This window comes from Protopterus annectens, chromosome 2.part1 (assembly GCF_019279795.1).
Source record: "Protopterus annectens isolate FY-2018-M chromosome 2.part1, PAN1.0, whole genome shotgun sequence".
NCBI classification, from domain to species: Eukaryota; Metazoa; Chordata; order Ceratodontiformes; family Protopteridae; genus Protopterus; species Protopterus annectens.
This window is the reverse complement of record NC_056729.1, coordinates 388,252,072-388,277,980: the sequence shown is the minus strand read 5'-3', so window position 1 is coordinate 388,277,980 and position 25,909 is coordinate 388,252,072. Positions and strand designations below refer to the sequence as shown.

At 41.3% G+C, this 25,909-nt stretch overlaps 1 protein-coding gene across 2 annotated transcripts in view; it reads left to right on the top strand.

Moving 5' to 3' along the window:
- The window catches only part of KLHL2 (kelch like family member 2), a 1,417,988-nt gene that overhangs the window by 914,779 nt on the left and 477,300 nt on the right, over positions 1-25,909 (top strand). For both annotated transcript variants that reach the window (XM_044062211.1, XM_044062210.1), the window contains one exon: positions 3,886-4,003. In XM_044062211.1, coding sequence (XP_043918146.1) covers positions 3,886-4,003 — 118 coding nt within the window. The remainder of the gene's footprint in view (positions 1-3,885; positions 4,004-25,909) is intronic.

Below are 25,909 nucleotides of genomic sequence, written 5' to 3'. Positions count from 1 at the left end.
CCTCAACCACTATAACTCTCATTTTGTAAAATCCAGAACTAGTACCTGAACTCCAAGGAAAGCAGGTGCTTAGTCCAACAACTTTTTAAGTACCATTGAATCTTTCTTGTGTGGAGTCTGGTCCATAGTGCAATGATTATTGATGTCATGAGACCGCACATTTTGAGAAACTCTGTTACAAAGGCAGCTTCCTGAAGGGAGAAATTCCAGAAAATGTTCTGAATAGTCAGGACTGTGTCTTCTGATAGAAAGTACTTTTTTTCTGTGTCCATCATATACTCCAGCAAGACAACTGTTTGTGAGGGTGTGCAACAGAACATTTGTAGGCCCAACTTGAAGTTGGGAGCAATTGGCATGTGATAAGCATCCTTCAGATGTAAAGTCACCATGAAACAGTGGTCCAGACGAATGGGTAGGACCATCTTCAGGGTGAGTATTTTGAATTTTGATACTTTCAAAAAGTTCTTCAGATGCGCCAAATCTAATATTAGTCTGCACGATCGCTCTTTTTAGAATATCAAACCTATTCTGGTATAAAATCCTTTTCCTTTTTGTGGTGCAGAAACTGGTTCAATAACTCTGCTTGCAACTTTTAAAGGAGTACCAGAGAATGGGTGTGTCTGGTCTGGAGGTTCAAGGGGATTTCCATGAATTAAGGAGGATTTTCTGTCCACTGCCAAAATATCCTCACCTTTATTATTCTTAGCATCTGCTTTTCTAAGTCTGTTTCTGGCCAGACTGCTGGATTGAGCTAAAACCTAGGGTAGGTAAAAGTGGAGGACGGACAGTATGCCCTGAGTCTTAGCATAGTCATTCTGTAGCAGGGGGAAGATCTCTTTTTGGGAAAGGAATCTCTCTTATTTGGTTTGGAAACATTCTCCTGCCATTTCCTCCTGAGTATCCTGACTCTTGTTAGGCTGGGGTTTTTGTTTTTCTGCTCTTGAAGTTAGCCACCTTTTTAGGGGAGAACCTGGAATATGAAACATTCTAGATAACCCATGCGACAATTTACTCCTTGTTTGAGAATCTGGGTAACACCAGACCAAACACAAATTCAGAACTGAACAGTCAAAATCTAATTTGTGAAATCCTCAGAAAAGTTCTCGTTATGTAACCAAGCAAACCTTCTAGAAATAGTATCCACACCTTCAAAGATACTCATCAAAGCAACTTTTGATTAGCATTTATACATTCAGTTGTTTGGACTCCTGGCTATCCATTTTCCTTTTGTTATTGACTCATCAAAGCATGTTTTGAAACCTGAGTCACTTTAGAAACTCATTCATATCTTCTGTTCAGTAGGTAAAGATATAGCAAAGTCATCTAACCGGTAAGGAAATTGCTAGATAAATTTCCACATGAAGCCCTGATAATTTAAAATTCTCAAGACTAAACTGTTAGACTGAGCCATCTTTTTCCTGTGAGATTGTAACCACTTGCCACGCTGTAGGGTTAGAAGCCAAAACTCTCTCTTGGTAGAGTTGGCAACTGGAGAAACTGCAGCTAGGTAAGCTGACAAAGGAGCAAAGAGAGCTGCAAGATCAGAGTACACCTTATATTTCCTCAAAGCCTTTTTAGAAACTGGTTCACTAACCAAAAGGGTTTTACATGCTGTTTTATATACATCTTAAAAGGGTGATAACAAAAGAGGAACAGCCAAAGCATTTGGAAATCCCATCGTCAGTAAGATCATAACCTCTGCTAGTCTCTGGCATAACTCCAAATTGTTTCCAGTTAAATACATCTGTAAATATTGGCAACATCTGTCGAGAGGTGAGTACTTTGGGTTTTTGAAGATGTTCACCTTCCAAAGAGTCAGATTGAACAGACTTTATTGTTCATTACTGTGTCTCATCAAAATCTGCAGTGTTAGACTGCTGCGCTTGAGAGAAGGTAGCTCCACAGTCATTCAGAAAGAGCATAGCCTCTGAGATTAGCTGCAAATATAAATTTAGCAGAAATAGTGTAAATAAGTATTTACTCAGAGATTCCCTTGTCAGAAATGAATAAATCTTTACAGACAAAATAAGCAGTTAAACCAGTAGTAAATATAAAAATGAAAAAAGTGGAAAAAAATACAAAATGTTTCTGTCAGAACTTCAAAATAAAGCAGATAAACAACAGAAACAAGAGAACCAATGTTAAGCTAACAATGCCTGACTGCAGTTTCCTAGTACAAATCATAGACCACTTTAGAAAATATCCATGACTGCTTAAAAGCAGTATTAAGCATACAACAATGCAGAAGTAAGTTAGAATTCCCAGAGAACTTAGCAACAATAGTAAATAGCACGTATATTAAAAATAATATATGCGTGTCAACTTATTACTTTGATAATATAATAATACAGAGAAAGGGAAAGTTCCCAAAGGAATCTTATCCAGGTATCTGAAAGATGTGCTCCACTAATGTGGGCTGCTTAGGAGATTCATCTGTCGGAGTCCTTCAGCTGGCACTGAGTAGCTAACTCTGTGTGACAGGGGTTAGACTTCCCCTGATAGGATGGTCTTAGCCCTTCCTCTGTCACAGAGAATGAGGAGAGAATTCTGATTTCTGAAAAGCTGCTGCCTTGTATTGTACGCATGAGTAAGTGAAAGAAAGTAGTCTCATGAGTGAGGCATTAAAGCACAATTGGGTATGTATTATGGAGAGGTCATTACAAGGGAAAGACTCCCTTCCGTTAAAGTTGCAGACACTTAGAGTTTACTACGTCTGGGAGTGCTTGCTTGAAATTGTTATTAGAAAATTCTTTAGTTAAAAATGTGAAACCAATTTAGACTGTTATCTTATTCAGAATTGCATTCACTAGACCCATAAAACACAGGTTATGCTTATCTGTTTTGTTGCATTAAAAACAGAGGTAGTTAAGTTGGAAAGATGTAGATTTTGAAATGCAATTTCACTAAAATAGGGGTATCTTAGGTTTATTTTATTGTGACATGTTAAATAATTTTAACTAATAATGTTACATTGTTTAGAAGGGACTAAGCCTCATGTGATAATTTGTTGAAACATATCGGTCAGCTTTGTTGATATGTTCTGTTTTTGCCTCTGCACTGCAGTCATAGTTCACTGAGCTTTCCTTTGTGGTGTGGATGACATTTTACTTGCTTATGTATGTTTGCACATCATGTACTAGCTGCTCATCTTTTCTCTGTCTTTGCCTACTCTCATGCATGTTCATCTACACAAGTACATGATGGATTGGACATTCAGAAAGGATTATGAACTCTGCAGTTGGTACTGGTCCATATAATATTTAAATGGGCTGTAACGCCAACCATAGGTGAGCACAATGATGGTGTGAAGAGACCTGTGTATGACTGGCTGTGTGTGGTGTGATACAAGAGTTTGCAACTAATAAAACAAGTGCAATAAACTCACTGCTCGTTTAATAGAAAAACTTGTTTTGTTTTTGTTTTTTGTTTTTTGTTTTTTTGTGAGGAACATTTAAACTAAGGCAACATTTATATGTTAGAGTAGGGAGAGAGTGGGGCTACTAGGGTGAAGGGGGGGCGATTGGACAAATGTGATTGTGGATGTGGTGGAGACATCAGTGTATTGTAGTAACAGTGCCCCCACTAGAGGCCTCCCAGACTGAATTTTACTGGTGCTCCCAAAATGTTAACACTAGCTATGAGGGGAGAAGAATAGAGAAAAAAGTAGAAACTCTTACAAGAATAGGGAAGTCATGCAAATACCATGCAGAAAAATACCCTGACTACATTTAATAGTGATTTTTAGTTTTAGTTTCTTGCTGAACATCCTGTTTATTGTGAATTTTTTGTTTGCATTCTTTCACTTATTGTGCTTGCACACACTTAGGTGTCTTCTCAAAAAATCTGTCACTAATGATGTGAACGTTTAATTATGACTCATTCCAGGTCATGATGGTAGTTGGTGGACAAGCGCCAAAAGCCATCCGTAGTGTGGAGTGTTATGACTTTAAAGAAGAACGTTGGTATCAGGTGGCTGAACTACCCTCCAGAAGATGTAGGGCAGGTGCGTTTTGACTTTATTCACTTATCTTTGATTTTAGATACACAAATTGCTTTTAAGAAGTTTACATTCTGGTGTCAACATGTTTGCTTTGACTCCTTTTTTCCTTTAGGTGCAGGATTTTCAGTTGCCGATGATGTTTATTTATGTATCTGTCTGTCTGTCTCTCTTGGAGCCTGAGCATTTTTATTTTTAAAGTGCACTTCTAGAGGTGTCACAGGAAATGGTTCCTGATGAACAAGACTCTGTTACCATACCCTGTTAAGACTTTACCTATCTAAAGGTAAGACCTGCATTCTAATGTATGATACTGCTTCTTGGCTTTTTCAAACATGAATGGGCTTACTGCAGCTTTCCAGTTATGGTTGTTACTGAAGTTGCTTGGGTTATTTACTAGCCTTCAAAAGAGTAAAATTCTTCGCATTCCTATTGAAGTGCTAGTTTGCTCAAATTCCAATCTAAACTGTACCATTTTGAAACTTTGTCAGGTATCCACGGTATCGATGTCCAGTAACTAAAATAAGGAATCCATCCCCCATAGTGAGTACCACAGTGTGAGTTTTATTTTTAATGTTTATTTTCTCACCGTATTCCAAGATCTAATACCAGCTCCCCAGACCAAATTAATTCTCACTAATGACACTGGGGCTACACAGTCCTTCATTGTCAAAAGCAGTAGTCCGGAACATTGTCAAGTGCCAGTCACCACTGCCTCATACTTCAAATATAGAACAATGACATCTGTGCTAGGAACTATAGCCATTTTTTTAAATCCACTTCTCTCCTTTTCTGCCTTACATCATCAGTGAGTGTATACACTAATGAGGCTTGGGATGTCTTTTGTGGCTGTAGTCCCATTCCAGACATTGTCAAATGTATCCAGTCTACCAGAGTCCAGGAAAAAAATAAATATGTAAATTATTCCATTAATGAAAAATCTCCTTTGTTTTCTGCCTCACCATCTTGTTCTACAGATTCTCAATTGCATTTCAGGAAATGTACACAGATGCCTCAGATGAGGCATGGGTCACCTGTATAAGCAACCAATGAGTGCAGGATAGATGGCAGCCAAGATTACTAAAGAATATAGCATGAAACAAATGAGAGCATCAACCAAACTTCTCAGGTCTTTTCGCACCTCTGGAAACCAGGTAGCCTCTGAATGTTCACAGACAATGCTACTGTAATGTAGTGCATAAACAAGCAAGGAAGGACAAGATCTTAATCAGTTGTGCATATTTGCTCTGGAGGCTTGGGACCTTGCCACCCAAAAAAAAACATATCGCTCACAGCCCCATACATCCTATCACAAGACAATATGCTGGCGACTCTTTAAGCAGGCCCTTACAGGAGCCTCACGAATGGACCCTGAATTAATAGGTTTTCCAGGGCATCTTCCAGTCTTGGGGACCCCTCAGATAGACCTCTTTCCTTCAAAGACCAACAAACAGCTTTCCTCTGTTTTGCACAAAGGGCCCTGGCCTTGCAGCTTGGAGGACAGATGCTTTCTCCCTTCAGTAGACAGGTTCCTGTATGACATCCCCTGCTACCCCTTCTTGTAAAGACCCAGAAAGAACAACCAAAAGCATTGTTAGTGATTCCATTTTAACGCAGCTTTAGTTCCCTCTTCTTTTTGTTCTAGCCATTGGCAAGTACTACACACCGCTGCAAGCGGATTTTCTCACTCAACAGAAGATGTTGCTACTGCACCCCAGTTGTCATTTCTAAACTTAACTGTGTGGATAAGAGTTCTGTATCCTTACAGGCACCATGTTTGTGAGGATTTCATTAAGGTTCTCCAAGAAGCCAGGAGACCCATCTTGTATAACAAAATGGAAGTGATTCTCCTGTTGGTGCCAAAGAAATGGATCGGACTCTAATTAGAGGTACCGTCCATTCTGAAATATCTGTGTGAGCTATTACATACGTGTCCGGCATGTTCTTACTTTCAGCAAAGTCCACCTGTTAACCATCTTTACTTGCTTGCCTTTCACTCCTTCACTGGTGTCCACATCTGAGGTCAAGCTTTTCCTTAACTCATTAACACCTATAGGTTCATAGGTAGTTACTAGGCTATTGGTCCTAGGGCCTATATAAGCCTAGCCAAATGGTACCCTGGCTTTTGCCACCCAAGAACATTATTTTCCTGTGCTCTTGTCAAGCAGAGCCACAGAAGTGATCCCCGGGGTGAATTTCCTATCTCCCATCCAATCATCAAGATTTTTCTTGAGTGCTAATGAGGAGCATTGTTTGATATAGATAAGTAGTTTGTTCCAGAGTATGGGAAGTCTCTGGGACAGGAATCTATCCCTCCAGCATGTTTTGTTTATTGTGGTGACAAGGTTTAGGTCCCTAGAGCGTGTAGCTCAGAGGGATTGGGATTTCTTTAAGTGGAGCATGTCCAACAGCTCTGGGTTTGACATAGCTTTATATGTTAGGCAGAGATTGCCTCTGAGTAGGCGATATGCGACAGAGTAAAGCTGGAGTTTTTTGAGACAGTCTGCGTAGGGCATCTGTTTGAGGCTGGTAATCCTCTTTGTGAGGTATTTCTGCGGCCTTTCCAGTTGTTGTAGATGTCTTGTGAGGTACATACCAAAAGGAGTGTTGTACTCTTTTATGGGTCTAATGAGTGATGAGTAGACGGGAACAATTACCTCTTATTTCCTGGATGAGAAACCTTTTGTGATGAGGTGTGCCACATAGAAGGATTTCCTGACTACTGTGGTGATGTGATTATCAAACGAAAGACTACTGTCCACCTGTGTCCCAAGGTCTCTTATCACACTTTCGATGTTAAGTAGACTATCGCCTATGTGGTAGTTCATGGGTACAGAGTTTTTACCAATAGGGATAACAATGTACTTTTTGGCATTGAACTTTGAGGCCATGGCTTTGACACCAGACATCTGTCTCAGTGAGGCCCTTTTGTAGAATGTCCACATCTTTAGGAGTTTTGATTATGACTCCTAGTTTGCAGTCATCTGCGAACTTTGTTAGCCAAAGACCTTCTGTGTTAGCCTGTACTTCAGAAAAGTAGATACCAAACAGGAGAGGACCCAGGACTGAACCCTGTGGTACTCCACTTGTCACTGGTCTGAAGTTGGATTTAGAGTCTGCTACTTTCACAGTGTGGGTTCTGTCAGTGAGCCAGTTGGCAACCCATCTTGTGACATAGGTATTTATGCGTAGTTTAGTGAGTTTATCTATAATTCCAGAGTGGGGGATGGTGTTGAAAGCCTTGGCGAGATCTAGACAGGCTGTGTAAACCACCTTACCCTCATCTACAGCTTTGGTGACCGCTTCAAAGAAGTCTATCAGGTGTGGTGTGGAATGTCAAACCTCTTACAGCCTACACACATTTGCATTCCAGAGCATTTTCTGAAATATCAACTTAAAAAACATAAGATAATCAGGGCTTTTCTATTGTAGGACATCCTAGATTAACAGTCATAGTGACATTTTATTGATAACTACTTGCCCTTTCTAATCCTGCCTATTATAAGCTGATAAGTCACTTAGTTAAAGAATTCAGACCCCATAAAAAGGTCTGGACACCATAGGGAGATATGGGTGTTAACTGAATGAGTTAAAGGGTACTGCATCTGAGACCACATGGAAATCCTATTTGTGCTGGAGAAGCTTACCTTATCTCCTTTTGAATCAGTAAGATTGGCAATCCTCAGATTCTGTGCTTGGAAAACTATCCTTTTTTTGACCCTCACTTCAGCTAGGCGAGTTTGAGAGCTTCAGGCACTCATGACCATTCTCCCATTTCTTATTATTCACAAAGACAGGCTGACCCTTTGGACTAATCCTTCATTTATGCCTTAGGCAGTGAACTAGCTGTCCCTCAGTCAGGCCATATACTTACCTACCTTGTTTCCAACCCACAGAATCAGAGGAAAGGATACTTTCTGTGTACATTCACAAGCATCTAAGATTCTTTTTGGATAAAACAAAATCCATTTGGAAATCTTATCAACTGTTTATTTTTTGGACTCTAAACTGAGCCAGCCAGTATCCAAGCAAACCATTGTAAGCTGGGTCTCTAAAGCCATCTCATTTTGTTACTCTCTCCATGGAATGTCTTTGCCCTTATGCCTTTGAGCTGACTGTACCAGAGCTGTAGTAGCCTCTGGAGCTTTCTACAGTGGAGTGGATGGCATGCCCATTCTGGAAGCTGCCATTTGATCATCTGTATACACTCACTAGAAACTACAGGATAGGTGCATTTTCATGGTCCCGAACTGCTTTAGCTAGGTCATTCCTGTCTGGCCTCTTTGACAGTTCTACTGCCTTCTATCCAGCCTCCCCTACTTTCCCTTTTTGCTCTCGAAATCACCCATATGTTAGGAATACTACAGCAGTGATTCAGTCATTACATAATACAGGTGTGTAAGAACGTACCATAACAGTAGATGCCCTTCTGATCACTGTTGCAGTATTCCTTCCCATCCCCTTCCCTCAGTTCCTATCCCCTGAGAAACACCCTAGAAATAATGGGTTTTCTTACCACTTCATATTATGCCTGTCCTAACTGACCACTTGTATACCTCAGGGGTCTTCAGGCAGCTGACTTGTAGATAGTGTGAGGAATTACACTTGTATGTCTGCTTATATACTCCTACACTTGTGAGATGGGATCTCATGTTAAATGTACAATCCTGGAAAGGTAGACTTTTGGTACCCCAGCCAGATGACAGCTGTGATAAACCCATATTTTAGGAATACTTCCAACAATGATCAGTAGGACATCTAATGTTATGGTAAGTTCTTACTCAACTGTACTTTGTACCAAAGCTAAATCTCTTCTGTACTATTGTTGTGGCATCTGAGTCAAATCACTTGTATTAAGCTGTTGTCGCACCAAGCAAACTTGGTAGATGCTGCATCACATATCTGTTCGTTGTCGCTATACTTTTTGCTGGCTTTTGTACCATTCATTCTTTGATATTTTATGTATACAATTATAATTATGGTACTTTGTCTCATTATTCATCCTAGAGTTCTAGTATGTAGACTGTTACTGCAAATTCACTTCATTAGCACTCATTTCACCAGGCACTAAATATCATGAAGTCATAGTTTACTTCCCCCATCTGTTGCCAGCCTGATGTAGTAGAAACACTGAGGCAGTGCAAGAACTGCCTTATACTTACAAAAAGCTGTTGATTCATCTCGTATATGATTCCATATGTGAGAGTGCAAGCATCTGTGGAGGCCAGCCTCTCTTCAGAGACTGTAGATTGTACCTAGCATGTTGTTAGTTCCTCCTACCAGTCAAAATGCAGCAATCCAGAGTTAAATACGACAGACAGACGGAGGAACACCTGTCTCAGGTGATGTGGCATGGCAGAAGCAAAGTAAATCCATTCAGTGGGCATTTTTTGTTTTCACACGCACACACACAAAACTTTATTTATTACATTGTTAATTTGTGACATGAACATAAATATATTATTAACAATTAAAATTGATCATGATACTTTCTGTTGTCATGTAACTGTTAATACATGTACTTTCCATCATAACTCTGTTTTTATCTTGTGCATTAGAACATACTCATGCACAATGCCTTGGTGGGACTGCTGTATATTTGCAAGTCAAGCTCCACTCGAGTAACCCGCACGCGCAACCTCAGTCTGGTGTGTGACATCAGTAGGACTTGGTGAAGGAATCTCTGGGAGTTCATGTTTGGGCTAGAATAGGTCTTCCACTCTATAGCTGGGTAGTTAATGTTGCCCAGGATCAGCGTAAAGGGGTGAATCTTGATAGGTTTGAAGATGTCCAGATAGGTAGATGAACATCTTGAGTCAAATTTGGGGGCCTGTAACTAGCTATGATTTGAATAGGGGTCTTGTCAGCAGTTAACTGCACCTAGAGTGTCTCCTGTGTGTCATACTGATCGACTAGCCTGGAGGTGTGTGTCTCTTTAATAAATATTGAAATGCCACCTACTTTGGCTTTGCTGCCCATAGTTTGGGTTCTGAATGTATGATAGAATGAGTAACCAGGTAAGGCTGGGGTGCTCTTCGCAGCTTTGATCCAGTTTTCTGTGACTGCACAAATGTCAGCATCTTCCAGAGTCAGGACTGCTTGCAATGAGTGCAGTTTCATGTTTAGACTCCTAGCGTTTAGCAGCATGACCTTTAATTTGCTTTTTGTTTAAATTTTTTATGTTGGTAGTATCGACCTCATGACTTTTCCTAAAAAAGGCACTATGACTATGGGGGAGGCAAGGACCTTTGCCAGAATTCTGAAGCCCAAGTGAGACAGATGCAGACCATCTCTAGTAAATCATTGTGGGCTGTTAATCATATCTTTCCAGGCTGTCAGGTACTCGATCCCCTGGAATGACACCAGAAACTAAGCCAATTGTTAAAGTCAGTCATTTTCTGTTTGTATTGAGGCATCATTCTGGGTGACAGTAGAATGTTGCATAAGGGTAGTGACATACCTGCCTAGTACACACATTCAATTAGCTCAATTATGTCTCTCTTCATATAGTCCAGGGAGGTACATCTCAAGTCGTTTATACCAACATGGACTACGACAGAGTCATAACAGTACCTGTTGTTGAGAGACTTGAGTGTGTATGTGTGTGATGTGGTGGATTCTGGCACCTGACAAAGAACTTACTGTCACTTTCTCTTTATCTAGTCTGGTGCGAGGCACATCTGTGTGTCTCTCAATGGAGTCTCCTATGACTAATGTGTTGGGTTTATGGTTAAGCCTTAGTGGTTGCGAGACACAGGTGTGTGGACTGTGTGTGGTATGTGGTGTGGAGGATTGTGGAGTTAGCGTGTGTTTTTGCCTCTGAGGTCTCCTTTGTTTGGGTTTGTTTTTGTTAAGAACCTCCACATATGTTGGTGTGTATTGTGTAGTTGTGGGTGGTGGTTGAGGTGTAGGGAATTGTGTTGGCACCTTCTCAGTGCCAGTTATACTGGCTTGTGTGGGAGAGAGCATAGACTCTAGGTTCTTAATGTAATTGCATCTCTCACAAATTGTGTTCCTAGGTGGTAGTAGATGGCTGTTGGTGTACATGAAGCAGTTGCTACACTGTCTCAGGATGCCCATTATCAACCAAGCTGGCAGGAGAAATCGTAGGAAATTGTCCTTCCATATTTGTCAGAATCTGAGGGAGGGAGGCCAGGGAGAGCTAAGGGGTAGGCCTAAAGCCCAAGTGCTTAAACCAAAACTAAGAGGCTTAGAATAACGCAATTTAAACAGGATAAAAACAAGCCATAATAAATACAGCAGAAAAGATGCAGTTGAACACTTCAGAGAACAAGTAGCAGACAAAGCAAGATGAAGTAATAGAGTAGGAGGAGGAAACACAAATACTGTAAAAGCAGCTGAATAAAGCATTTTTTTTTTGTAGTAAAGTGGAAAGGGAGGCACAGAAGATAATTCAGTATCCACGTATAGGTAGGTAGATGTAGATCCCACATGCACCGTTCATTCTTATGAAAATTACGTCCTCCATCTTTTAACATCCCCAACTCTGCATCATTTATTTCATATACAGTACTTTTTTATAGCTGGGTTAAATCTTTGATTTCCACTTTCACATAAATGCATAACATTAAATGTAATAAGGCTATAATTTACTAATATATCTTTTGTTTTACCTTCATTCATTTAAAAATTGGAAATATCTGGAGCTGTCTTAATGTATCTCACAGCACCTAAATATCAGATTCAGAATTTGTCAAATGCCAGATCTGCAAACAAAGGCAGTTTTTCTTGGCCTACCACACCAGTTATATCCCTGGATTTGTGAATCCCTTATCCATCTTTTGCTAAAGGTTCCAAGTATATAGCAAATAAAAGAGAGGAAAGGTGATATCATAGTCCTGACTCTATTCAAACTCAAGCTGTCAGAAAGGGCTCCTCCCACCTCTATATTTGCCTCTGATTCAGCATATATTCTCCTTAGTAAATCTATTGTACTATTTGTGAATGCAAACATTAGCATTCCCTTACTCATGAACTCCTAGCAAGCATTATCAGACGCATTTCTCTGCATCTAAACTAATCAACAGTAGCAGAGATTATATAGTCAAATTACCTCTGAATCTTCATCATTCCTTTAATATTATCAAATGTTTGTGTCCCTTCCGTAAAACTGCACTGATCCATGTTTAACAACTTTTTTGCCATTCCCTTAACTAATGTAGAAGTATACAATTTGTAGTCATGATTTGTAAACAAAATTGGCCTATGTGCAAGGTAAGGTTTGCAAGATTCTTGCCCTCCTTTAGCAATACATTGTATTGCTTTTTCCAGAATGCAGGTAGCCTCATTATTAGACAGTGCCTTTCAAATCTTCAACATCCTCCTTCCTCCTAACTTCCAAATTTCATTGGAATTCTACACTTTCCTGGAGACTTGCTTGTTGCTTAGTTATACATGATGTTTTTATTTATCCTTTATCTGTTGTGACTGTTTATTGTTGAGCTTCCACATCACCAAACTTTGAAATATCTAATGTTTCCAAATGTGTTTTCCTGATTTTCCTCACTCCACTGCTGTAAATATATTTTCATTAAATTGTCAAATTTTTTTGATACTCTTTTTATGATTCCATTGTTAACCTTCTTGGTGTAAGATCCCCAAGTTTTATCACTGCTGTTTCCACTTTTGCTTAAGCCTTTATGCTAAACATTTCTGCTCTAAAATTACCAAAAAAAAACTTTAATTGCAGCCTTCCTAAACTAATACATATTGTTCAAATGCTCCTTATTTTGCTTTTATTTCAGCAGCTGTCCTCTTGATTTGTAAGTTTCCCCCCTTCTGCACTTTATGCTTTGCCAAGTCTTCTAAATAGTTTACTTTTCTCCCAAGATGTTTTTCTCACTTAATTTTACTATACCTTTAAGATCTATCTTCATTTTATTTCACCTTGTACGCAGTCCATCTTTAATGATTTCTGCCTGCCAAAATAATTCTTGAATTTTATTTATTACCCGTTTTTTTAAATTCTCATCTTTTTAATAAATGTGGGAAAATGCCAGTGCCTTTCTTTTATTTTAGTTTCTTGCACCTTTATCGTAATTATTGCAGGTAAATGGCCAGATGTCATAACTGGATGGGTCTTAAAACTTTCATCTCTTCACCCAGTGTGCAGCTGCTGTCATACAGGTCACATTACATGAACCCTGTAGCTCTCTCACACCCAGATGTTCTTCGTGTTTCACTGTTGCAGTCATCACATTTGGGTTATCTGCTTGCAATAGCCCTCAGATGGCCTGATTAACAAAGTCTTGGGTCCTGCGTCGGTTGCTGTCTCTTCTTCCGTGACATCAGGTAGTCATGGGTATAAAACATGCAGCCGACACCATTACATCAGTCTTTCTTGACGTGCGGTGCCTGTAGCAGAAGCAGTTTGCAAGTGCCGGTCGGCCGACTCCTGAAATTTTCGTTTTTGAGTTTCAGAGCCGAAGTCTTCAACTAAAGCTAAGTACCCCATTGGGGAAACTTTTTCTTGCTCTAATCGATGTCAGTAAAAGTAACTAATTGTATTTCTTGTGGAAAGCAAATACCTCATAAAGCTTCCCATTCGTACTGTATTCCTTGCCTAGGCCCTGACCACGATGTACCTCACTGTCGGTTTTGTGCCTTATTTAAACCACGAACTATCCGTTGCCTGTATATTTTCACTTCTAAATATTTTGGTACTCTGTTCAATTATCCAGGTATGTCTTCGGTAAGCCATCCGACTACCGACATTCCGAAAAAACGCAAAGATAAAGACAGAGATGCTGCCTAGGTCCAAAGCTGCCAATGACGCTTCTCCTAAGCCAGTCGCCAGTTCACCAGTACTCAGTGAGGTGCTTTTGCAGCCCCTGATGCCTGCTACTTCAGATTCGCAGGCCTCTACTGAGACCCATTCAGAGTCTGGTAATGCCGCGAGATGCTTCGACTGTGGAACCTGCGGATGTCTCTATTTTGGATGGGTCCAGAGCCACTGTGCAGGCACCTGCTTCTGAGGGTGTATTCAGGCCTAATGACTTGCATATTAAACCTACGGCATCTTCTTCTTCAATGCCTAAAATTCGAACCATGCCTAGAAAACCGATGCCCAGACCACATGGTCAGGCATCTATGCCTAAAAAACAAATGATAAGAATGGCTGAAGACCTTATTACTTTAAGCAGGGGAAGCCAACCTTCCTCCTCTAAGAGACCTAGGACTGAGTTTGCTTATGATACTTCTGACCAGGATTCTAAAATTTGTTTCCTCTGATGACCGGGATTTACTTTACCTACCTATGAGGATTCTGATGCTGAGGAATCTATTCCGTCTGCTTTCCCCCCATAGGATTTCTCTTTTGGTGAAACCTTGCATACTCTGAGGGAGCATTTTTGTTGGGAAAGTCAGAATTACTCTGATTCTAAAAAGAGGCTTAGGGATTTCTTACTCCTGCCCCAGCACAGGCCTTTAGCTATCCCTCCTGTACTAGACATTGTTGATGATGCTTTTTCAGAATCTAGCTTGGCCCCTGACTCTCTACCTCCTGCTCCCAGAAAACCTGATAGATATTACAGGGTTCCTGACTCTCACAAGTTCCTTTTTAAAAATCTTACTGCTGATCCTGAGACCATTTCACAGGGACCCAAGGGCATTAAGGCTACTACTGCCAAAAACCCTACCCCCTCTGATAGAGACTCCAGGGCGCTGGATAGATGGGGTAAGAAGGCATACACTTCTGCAACCTTGACCATTACGGCCTTAAACTGCCAGTTTCATATGTTAAGGTATCAGCAGCATATTATTGGATTGCTTAAACAGAAAATGATGTTGATTCCTGATTGTGTTGAAAATAAGGATTTACAGGATTTAATGCATTCTGCTGAACAGGTTGGACAACAAACTTTGCAATGTGGTTTTGATTCACTAGAGGCATCTTGCAGGGCTCTGTCACTGGATCTGTACTTAGAAGGCATGCTTGGCTTAAGGAGCAATCCTTGCCGGATCATGTTAAAGCTAAATTACTGGATACTCCTTTAAATCAGGACCACCTGTTTGGCAACAAGGCAGAAGAAGTTCTCAAAAAGATGGAGGAAAAAGCTAAATCTATGCAAACTGTTAAAGATTCCCTACAAGTACAACCTCAAAGATTTAGTAGGCATTGGCCCTCTAAGAATTGGCCCTTTCCTGCCTCTTCCATGCCCTCTCAGTCCAAACCCAGACCCAGCAGAACACCCAGGCTTTAGTCCCAGGGTATGCACAGGACTAAGCAGTGGGGGGGGGGCTCCCACTTCCAAATCAGGGAGTAGTAAAACTCCCCCCTATGGTAAACTGTCTCAATGACAACTTTAAAACTTCCAAACACTTCTCAACGGACTACTCCTTCAGGGGAAAGATTGCTCTGCAGACAAAAAACTGGGAACTCATTACCCAGGACAAATGGGTTTTAAATATAGTTTCCCAAGGATACAGATTTCACTTCCACACGTTACCAACCCCAAACGGTTGGCCAGATCTACCCCCAAGTCAGTGGGCAGAGGCTCAAAAGCAAGTACTCTCTCTCTTAAGCATAAAGGCTATTCAAATTGTACCAGAAGAAGAAAAGGGACAAGGTTTCTACTCAAGACTTTTCCTGGTACCCAGAAAAGACAACTCATGGCGTCCTATCCTGGACCTGTCTACATTAAACACCTTTTTGGTGATACCAAAATTCAAGATGCTAACTCCTCACCAGTTGCTTCCTATGTTAGGCAAAGATGCCTGGTTGGCAACACTCAATTTAAAGGAAGCCTACCTGCACATCCCAATCAGAGAATCGTGCAGAAGATACCTACGCTTCAAAGCAGGCTACATGCACTATCAGTTTTCTGCACTGCCCTTTGGCTTATCTACTGCGCCCAGGGTATTCACAAAGTGCCTAGCTCCAGTCATTGCATTTTGCAGGCAAAGAAATATTCAAATATACCCATACCTGGACGATTTGTCTAATTCAGGCAGAAAGCCAGGACATACTTTTGAATCATTTGGCATTTGTACAAAGGGTGCTAACTTGTCTGGGGTACACTATAAACGAAAAGAAATCACACCTGGTACCCTGTCAACAAATTATATTCCTGGGAGCAAGCTTGAATACAACTTCCCAGATGGCTTTCCTCATGCCAGAGAAACAAATTAATTTGACAAACTACTTCAAACTAATGGCCACAAAAACCCTGCTATCTGCAAGGCAAATACTGCAAGCTTTGGGGTTCATGGCCTCCTGCATTCTTTTAATTCCATATGCAAGACTGCATATGAGGAAGCTACAATGGTATCTAAAAAGCCAATGATGTCAACATTCTCAGGATCTAGAAGCAATGATCCCTATCATACCTTGCCTACGGTTAGAGTTCCTTTGGTGGGCAGATGCCTGCCACCAAAACAAGCGGACTACCATTCACTCTAGCCCCTGCCGCCCAAACCTTAACAGATGCATCAGACTATGCATGGGGGGCTCACCTGGCAGGGAAGTGCATTCAGGGCAAATGGAACCCAAGTCAAATGCACCTGCATATCAATCAGAAAAAATTGTTAGCTGTACAGAATGCTCTGTCAGCCTTCAAGGACCACATTCTTCCCGGACAATTAATGGTAAAGATGGACAACACCACTGTTATGTGGCATATAAACAAGCAGGGGGGGGTACCCATTCTTACCCCCTCTGCAGACTAGCCATGGCTCTGTGGAACACAGCCTTGAGCTACCAAGTGCATCTACAGGCTCATTTCCTGCCAGGAAAGCTAAATACACTGGCAGACGAACTAAGCAGAAATCTCATGGACCCACACAAGTGGAGACTGGAACCAAAGACTTTCAACATGTTGATAAACAAATGGGGGAGCCCAGATATAGACCTGTTTGCCTCCCCCCAGAGCTACCAATTGGACAAATTTTGCACAAGGACTCCCCACAAACAAGCTTGGAAAGTGGATGCTCTGTCCTTCAGCTGGAAAAACCTATCAGTTTATGCCTTTCCTTCTGTGCCTCTCCTCTCCAAAGTACTACTAAAGATCAAACAGGACAAACCAAGGACGATATTGATTGCACCAGACTGACCACGCCCACACTGGTACCACCTTTTGCGCAGTGTGGCATTGCTGGCTCCATGGCACCTGCCTCAAAACCCCTACCCTGCTGTCCCAGCAGGAGGGCCATATTATGCATCCTCAGCTTCAAACCCTGAACCTGGCAGCCTGGCTAATTACTTAATCTCTCCATTACCATCCCTCAGTAAATAAGTGTTGGATATCATTTTAGAGGCAAGGAAGCCTAGTACTAGAAAATCTTATGCTGAAAAATGGAAAAGATTCTGTGCCTGGAACCAATCTCAAGGGATGGGCACAGTAGCACCCAACTTACCTCAGATTTTTCAGTACTTAACTGAGATGTTTCACAAGGGCCTTTCTTTTTTCCTCCATCAAAATTCATGCCTCAGCCATTTCAGCTCATTATAACACAGAACCACCTCTTTTCTCTCACCCACTGCTCAAGCAGTTCCTCAGAGGGGCCAAACACTTAAGACCACCCAGGAGAGCCCCTATTCCTGTCTGGAACCTTAACTTTGTATTGGAGAAACTCACTCTCCCTCCTTTCGAGTCAGATGCAAGTGCAAATTTAAAGTTCCTTTCTTGGAAAACAGCCTTCCTTTTAGCAATCACTTCAGCAAGAAGGGTATCTGAATTACAGGCCCTTATGGCAGTGGAGCCTTTCATCATCTTTCATACGGACAGGGTATCCCTCAGAACCAATCCCTCCTTCATGCCCAAGGTGGTATCCAGTGTGGCTCTTAGTCCATTCATTTGCCAACGTTCTTTCCTAATCCACAGAACAAAGGGGAACAGATACTGCACTCCTTAGATGTGCACAGACAACTTAGATTTTACCTGGGCAGAACTAAACCTCAAAGGAATTCTGAACAACTGCTGGTGGCATTTGCTGCAGGGGCAGAGGGAAAGGCTATTTCAAAACAAACCATTTCTAAATGGATAGGCCATTGCATTCATTTTTGCTGTAAGCACCATGGAAAACCTATCCCACAGGGGATCAGACCCCATTCAACCAGGGCTGCATCTATCTCTACAGCCTTTCTCAGAGGTGTCTCTACCAGGGACATCCTAGAAGCTGCTACCTGGAGTTCTGTACATACTTTCACCAAGCATTACCATTTGCCAATTTTCTCTAAATCCAGAGCTGGCTTTGCCACTGCAGTCTTGCAGGGCCTTATAGCTGGTCCTAATGCTGTATAAACTCCTCCTCCCAACCATAGCTTTGGGAATCTACCCAATTGTGATGACTGCAACAGTGAAACACGAAGAACATAGAACAGTTGTGTACACTTACCATAAATGGAGTTTATTCACTGTTGCAGTCCTGGTTACCCTCCCTCCAGCCCCCTGATTTCTTTTGGCTATACCTCTACTCTCCTTCACTGTGCTTAAAAGCTTTTTGGTCTATTTGCTTTTTTGTTGGAGGTATAACCGTGTGTGTGTGTGTGTGTGTGTGTGTGTGTGTGTGTGTGTGTGTGTGTGTGTGTGTGTATATATATATATATATATATATATATATATATATATATATATATATATATATAATTTTTTTTTATTGCTTCCCATTAGGGGAGCACCTGACATCTGGGGCAAGGAAAAACTGATGCAATGGCATTGGCTGCATGCTTTATCACCCTGACTACCTGACATCACAGAAGAGACAGCAACCAATGCAGGACCCAAGACTTTGTTAATCAGGCCGACTGAGGGCTACCTGCAAGCAGATAACCCAAATGTGATGACTGCAACAGTGAATACACTCGAACATCTACATTTATGGTAAGTGTACACAACTGTACTTTATCCCTGTTTCATCCTTTATCTCATCTTGTCATCTTATCACTTACTGTACCTTTCAATAATCTTGCCTTCCTCTTCTCTCTGCATCTCTCACACTTCTTACTCCTTTTCTCTCTGCATGCCTCTCATGGCATTTTTCTGTCTTCTCCTCATGGTATAATTTCCTGGAACTATTCACATTAGTCTATTCTAATGTGTTCATACATGTCTGTGTAATGATATTGCCATCCCTGGTAGCATAAGCCATTTCATTCATTATAGATACATCTCATTCAAAAGCTAACTGTGATTCCATTTTTTCATCCATGTTTTAACTTTGTATCCAGTGTTGTCTTATTTTCATCTGATTCAACCTTAATGCCTTTTACAAAGCTGTGGATCCAAGGCTCTGATTCCTCCCCTACCCATAATTTCCTCCATTCCACTAAAGTACCTCAGATCTCATTTGCAACCTGATCATCTCATATGTGTTTCTGAGGGCTCTTATTTTTTCTGGTTTAAGTGATATTTTTTCTCAGAAAATAATAATTTCTCTTTCTCTAACTTTTATACTAGTTTATGTTAAGCAGTAGTTGATCATTAGTACATGTAGGTTTATAGTCTTAGAGATTAAGTGCTACTTGTTTTTCATAAAGTTTAAAAATCTTTGCTGTATTCTGTGTGTAGGTTTACTTGTTTGTGTGTAGGATATAGCTTTAAAAGCAGTTATATAAGTAGTTTTTTTTTTAGAGTAAAAGTTTAGATACTTTACATAAGTGCTCAATACTGTTGTTAAATTATAGTTATTTTTCCTGTAATGTCTCACAATGACCAGGGTTCAAAAACTGCGCAACCTGTGGACATAAAATTCCACTACAAAACCTGCACTTGCTATGTGTTTATTGTTTGACTGCTGCCCACCTGAATGTAAACTGTGGCATTTGTTGTGCCTGTTTGGGGACTGTAGTCATTCAGGGCTGCAAAGAATAGTTAATACTGAAAGGCTTGCATCCCCCTCAGATAGGGTCTGCTTCTCAACTTTCCACCTCTAATTCTTCCAGACCAACTTCAGCTTTCCCTGGTAACAAGATGGACAAGAAAAAGGTTAAGGAAAACTCTGAAGAAAGACAAGAAAGATCTTAAGAGAAAAGGGAGAAAAAAACAAAAATAGGTCTCTGGATCTGACTGATTCTTCAGTTCTGATGCCTAAGATGCTGAAGAAGTTTGGATCCACCAACCAGTCTGATCCAATCTCCCTCACCTCACAGGAGGTTTTCTCTGGATCCAGTGAGTCCTAGACGCCATTCTCCAATTCCACAAGAATGAATATAACTCCACACCTCCATTTGTGGCATCATCTTCGAGGTCTCTCTGGTCTGCCAGAAGCCTCACTGAAATGGATGTTGACTGAATGATTTAGAGATTTTTGAGGACACATCCAACTAGGGGTTCTCTTGGTGCTTTGACCTTGGGATGCTCCATGCATTGGCCCACTTACCCCTCCATTTCTGTTGCCAGTCTGCTCCTCGGATCCAGTGCCCACGGGTCCACCACTTTCAGAGCTGACAGTTCCGGCAACTTCAACTGAGTCAGCATCCCTTACTCTCTCATTTCTGATTCTTTGAGATTGACATGAGTTTCGGAGCTAAAGCTTCAGCAGTGTGGTCTTGGCAGTGGAGTGAAGTCTGGAGTTTTCAGAGCTATCCCTAGTACTTGGGCTTCGGCCCTCGATGGCTCAGATCTGAAGCCTGCCTTGGGACCATTGCTGGCAGTGCTGGGATTGTTCCTTCTTTGGATAGGAGGAACATTCCCTCTGCTATGGCCGTGGTCTCAGCTTTCGAGGTGTTTGAAGGGGTTTTGTCTAGATCAGTAAGTCAGGTGACACTTTTGAGCTGTGATTCATCCCACCCTGTATTGGATCCTGTGACTCAATCCTCTCATTTTGGTTGGCTGGGGCTGTCAGTTCCCTTAGGCCAGGAGGATATTACATGTTTGAGTTCCTAGTCTGATTCAGACCGATCTCCTGAGGATCCCCCATGACAAGGTCTTGGAAAACAGACTGGTAAACATAAACTTCTAGACTCCTCTCCAGAGTCTGTTACAGTAGACATGGATTTGTATGAAGGTGAAGGCTGTCCATGATCCCCTCTAGAAGAAGCCACCTTCATTGGTATCCTAGACTTAATGAAGCAACGAGGGGTTGGGCCACCAAAGCTCCTTCGCCAGATGATTCTGTGTTCCTTGAGGTCTTTGGTACTGGCTCATCTGCATACTGGGTGTACTACTCGCTGATGCCCTTATAAACTAGTGATATGGCAGGTCTGGGAGGAAAGGACCCTGTTGTAGTGGAACCCATCCCCCCAAAAACTGATAGGATTTTGGTAGCCCCAAATGTCAGAAAATACTGGAACAGAGGTCTACCAGTAAATGTTGTGGTAGTAGTGGCAGCCAGTAAGAAGGAACTGACCAAGGAGAGTTCTTCACTCCCCCTAACGGGGAATTAAGGATGTTGGACTTATTCGGTAAACAGATGTATGCTTCAGCGACCTTTGCACTCAGTGAGTGAACTGTCTTGCTCACATAACATGTTTTCAGGGGGACCTGACCAAGGAGCGTACTACATCCCTTTCTCATAATCTACTAGTAGATGTTCAGAAAACAGTGGACTCCCAACTGTCTACCCTGTAGTCTGGCTAATGTGTCTATGCATCTGCTCTTCAATGCAGCTGATGGTACAGCTAGGGCAGCAGGCATCATCATAACCATGCATCGGCATACTTGGATGCACCTTTACGATTTTTTAGAAGACTTCCAGACATCCTTCATTAATGACCCATTTGACAGTTCCAGACTTTTCGGAGCCAAAGTTAGAGAGACTCGTACCAGGAGTGAACAAGACGGCAAAACTCTGTCTGCTATTGGGATCTGCTTCTTCACCCCTCAAAAGACCTTTTCTAGAAACCAAGGGTGGTAAGCAGATGTGGTTAGGAAAGTGACAGGATTAACACCAGGACTCCACTGGAGATAGGCCTCCCTCAGGGTGGGGGCGGCTATGCAAATGGACATCACCCTAGGGGCAGAGGCAGACTGCACAATCAGGGGTTTTGCAGTCCCTTTATTGAGAAACACTACCAGTGCTCCTAAAGAGTTACATGATTGCTGCACCCTGGAGGCAACCATGGGTTACTTCTCCTTGCACCCAGAAGCCTGACAAAATATTTTGATGGATTCTTAGGTGTTAAGGATAATCACCAGAGGCTATTCCATTACCTTTTCTTATCCTGCAAAGAAGAAAAGAAAGATACCTGATGGTTCCCCACAGCTAGTTGGAATCTGCAGCAACAAATTTTTTCAAGTTGCTAGAAAAAGTCATCCAGCAGTTCCCCTAAGAGCAATTAGAATCCGGAGTCTATTCTAGTTTCTTTCTAGTTCAAAGATAGGGTACCTCAGGCCGATTTTGTACCCTAGTCATCTCAATTAGTTTGCAAGACAGACAAAGTTCCATATGGTCACAGTGCTATCCATATTGCCTCTTCTGAAGGACAATTAGATGTGCTCTGCAGATTGCCAGGACATCTACTATCACATAAAAATTGAGAGACGATCCAGGAAATTTCTCCATTTTCAGCTGTGAGCCAATCATTTTCAGTTCAGAGCACTGCCTTGCAGTCTCATCAAAGCCCCTTGGGTGTTCACAAAAATTGTGACACTGATAGCAGCTCATCTTCGACTGCAAGACATCCATGTCTTCCCCTACCTAGTTCATTGGCTTTTCACCACTACTTCCAGGGATCTTTTGGTTCAACATTGGGCCCTTTTATTCCACCTTATACAGAAACTTGGGGATTTCACTCAGTCCAAAAGTGAGCCGTCTCCCACTCAGCATGTAGGATTTATTGAATGTAACCTCAACACAGTCCTTCAAATTGCCAAACTTATGACACCAGAGTAACATATTTCATCTAGTGGTCTTGCATCCTTTTCTTCAAGCAAGATTAATCCTTTGTTTGCAAGGCTTGATGGCCTTTGTGATTGTTAGTTGCCCATATCAAGGTGTCAGATGAGAGTACTCAAGTGGACCCTTTTGGTTTAATGGCTGCAAAGTCTTCTCCCCCTTCATACCAACGTTTTCCTCACACAGGTTTACAAAAATCCCATGAAATAGAGGATAACCTCACCATTAGTGATGGCAGAACTTTTTTGCCCGTCAAATCCCCACACCACAGTAACCACAGACAGTTCCCTTCTGGGATGTTGGGGGGGGGGGGGCATTTTGAAGGGAAGACCGTTCCCTTCTGGGATGTTGGGGGGCATTTTGAAGGGAAGACCATTCAAGGTGCTTAGCCTTCCCTAGAGCCGAACCTTGACATCAGCATCTTGGAGGTGAGAGTAGCCCTCCTAACATTGCAGGCATTCCAGGACTCCCTCCCTAAGGGTGTCATTTCCATTTAGACTGACAACATGGTGGTAGTCTTGCTTTATCAACAAACAGGGAGGGAACCTGATCATATCCATTTTGCCAGGAAGCCTTAAGAGTGTGGCAGTGGACAGTGTCTTCCCATCATTTTCTGACAGCAATGCACATCCTGGGGATGTCAAATGTACTAGCAGACAAGTTCAGCAGATCATTTCTCCTGACTCATGAGTGGCCCCTCAATCAGACAGTGACAACACAGATTTTCAACCTTGCTGCGATCTGTTCATCTCATACCTAAACGATAAGTGCACCAGTTAGTTTACCTTGATCTCCCCATATGGACAGTGACAGAGGGATTCTGTAGTTCACAGTTGGTTCTCAATTCTCTACTATGCCTTTCCTGTGATACCGCTATTAATAAAATTAATTCAGAAAGCCAGGCACAAGACCAAAGTGATCCTCAATGCTCCGTTTTGGCCCTGGCAGGTTTAGGTCCCCTTCCTATGGCCTCGATTTTACATCCTCCATATGGGTGTTGGACCTGCTTCCTGCACTTCTAAGTCATCTGTTCCAATTGCTTCTACTGGATCTAATAGCCCTGACATTAACCACATGGTTTCTCTAATTCTAACAGTAGCCAGAAATGCCAGGCTACCATCTTTGGGTGTCCACATTGTTTCTTCCTCTCAGAACCAGTCCACCAAAAAGATATACCAAAACAAGTAGAAAAAAAATTCTGTTTGGGATTGCATCAGAGGGATTAGACCCTTTCTCTGCACTTGATTTTGAATTTTTTTATCATATCTCTTTCACCAAGGTTACAGTTTCTTGATGCAGATGACTGCCATCTGAAAATTTCACATAGGGCATAATGACACTTCGGACACTTTCTTACTCTGACTTCTGATCATAGACCAAGTTCATCCATAGGCTATCACTGTTATGCTTCAAGCTTTGACCCAGCACCTTAAGTAGACTTGACGTTTCTTTCCTGGAAAAATATTTTTCTTGTTGCAATTACCTCTACTAAGATGACTTTGAGTTACAAGCAAGCCACCATATTTGCTTTTTTATAAAGGGCAGAGTAACCTAGAAAACAAATTAATTTCTTTCTGCCAGAGGTGACATCTGAAACAAATCTAAATCAGTCAGTTGATATGCTAGTCTTTTTTTGCAGAATTCTCAAACAAAAGAAAGTATATGCTAGATGTTCATAGACAGCTCAGATACTGTTTACAAAGGAGCAAGGATGTCAGAAAGTCAGACCAGCTATTTGTTTCCTTTTCCAAATCAAAGATGGGTAAAAGTATATCAAAATCCACACTTTTTAAATGGCCATTGGAATGAATTTACTTAGTTTATGGTAAACATTGATTGCCCTTACAGTTAAAACCAAGATCTCATTCTGCAAGAGCAGTGGCTACTTCTACTGCTTTTATGGAGAATTCTCATTGATGACATTCATTTAGCAGCAACATGGTCCTCTGTCCGTACCTTTGTGTATCCCATTATAAATTGGATATGCAGTCCAAATGATGATGTTCTTTTGGTTCCACCATTCTCCGGAATGTCCTTCTTTAATGCCGCCCTGGGTTTCTTCACCTAGGGAATGTGTCCCAAAGGTTTAATCAGACAAAAATAAAGAACACTGGATATGAAATTATATACTTACCATAACAATCGATCCATGTTGCCTCATTTTCAACCAGTTCAACATCCCTCCCTCCTTCTCCCTTTCAATATTGCTACTGACAGCTGTTGGTGACCGGATAAACTTCATCTGAGAACCCTGTCTGTGAAATTCTGCATGCTGTACCATACTGTAGGTATTAATATGTCCCCTAGCATCTAGATGCTTTATAAAGTGTAGATTATGTATTATGGTATGTCAGTAAACTTGATCTGAGGTACTTCAGTAGAATAGAGGGAATTATGGGTGGGGGAGGAGTCAGAGCCTCAGATTCACAGCTTTGTAAAAGGCGCCTAGGTCAGATCCTGTCTGATCCGACAACCGAAAGGTTGAAGAAAGGATGGAAACCGACAGCACAGATCTAGCATTATGGTGAGTTCATAAAATTTGTTTACTTCTTAACGATTTATCTTTTACTTTTATTTCTACCCTATTTTTAACTCCACTTTCCTTTTATCTGACTCACTAGCTATAACTTCTGGAGTACCTTTTATCTTCCTTTATAACTTTTGAATAATTTCCATTACCCATTCATTAAATTCCTCTCTTTTTAACATGGAAGCACCAGTATCTCATCTTTACTTCATTATCCTGCATTTTTGTCTTTGTAATTACTGAATCATGATTCAAAATAGAGTACTTTTCCGTTATACCCCTACCAGACCACAACAGTATTTTGCCGGTATGTGCTGCATTTTCAGTATCCATCTGAGTAGTTCATGTTAAATAGTCTGTGAAAATTATTCAGTTCTTTGTGTTAATGATCCTGTTCCTTCCACTACCTGTACTAAAAGTGTATAAACTGCTGTTTTGTTTTCAACATCATTAAACCTGTTGACATGCATGAGAAGCATCGCATTCTGTTCTTTGTCTACTTCCCTTCACTACACACACTGTCACTCCTCACGATTTGCACAGTCAGCAAAGCAAACACATGGTAATGGTTTAATGTACTTAAACAAAGC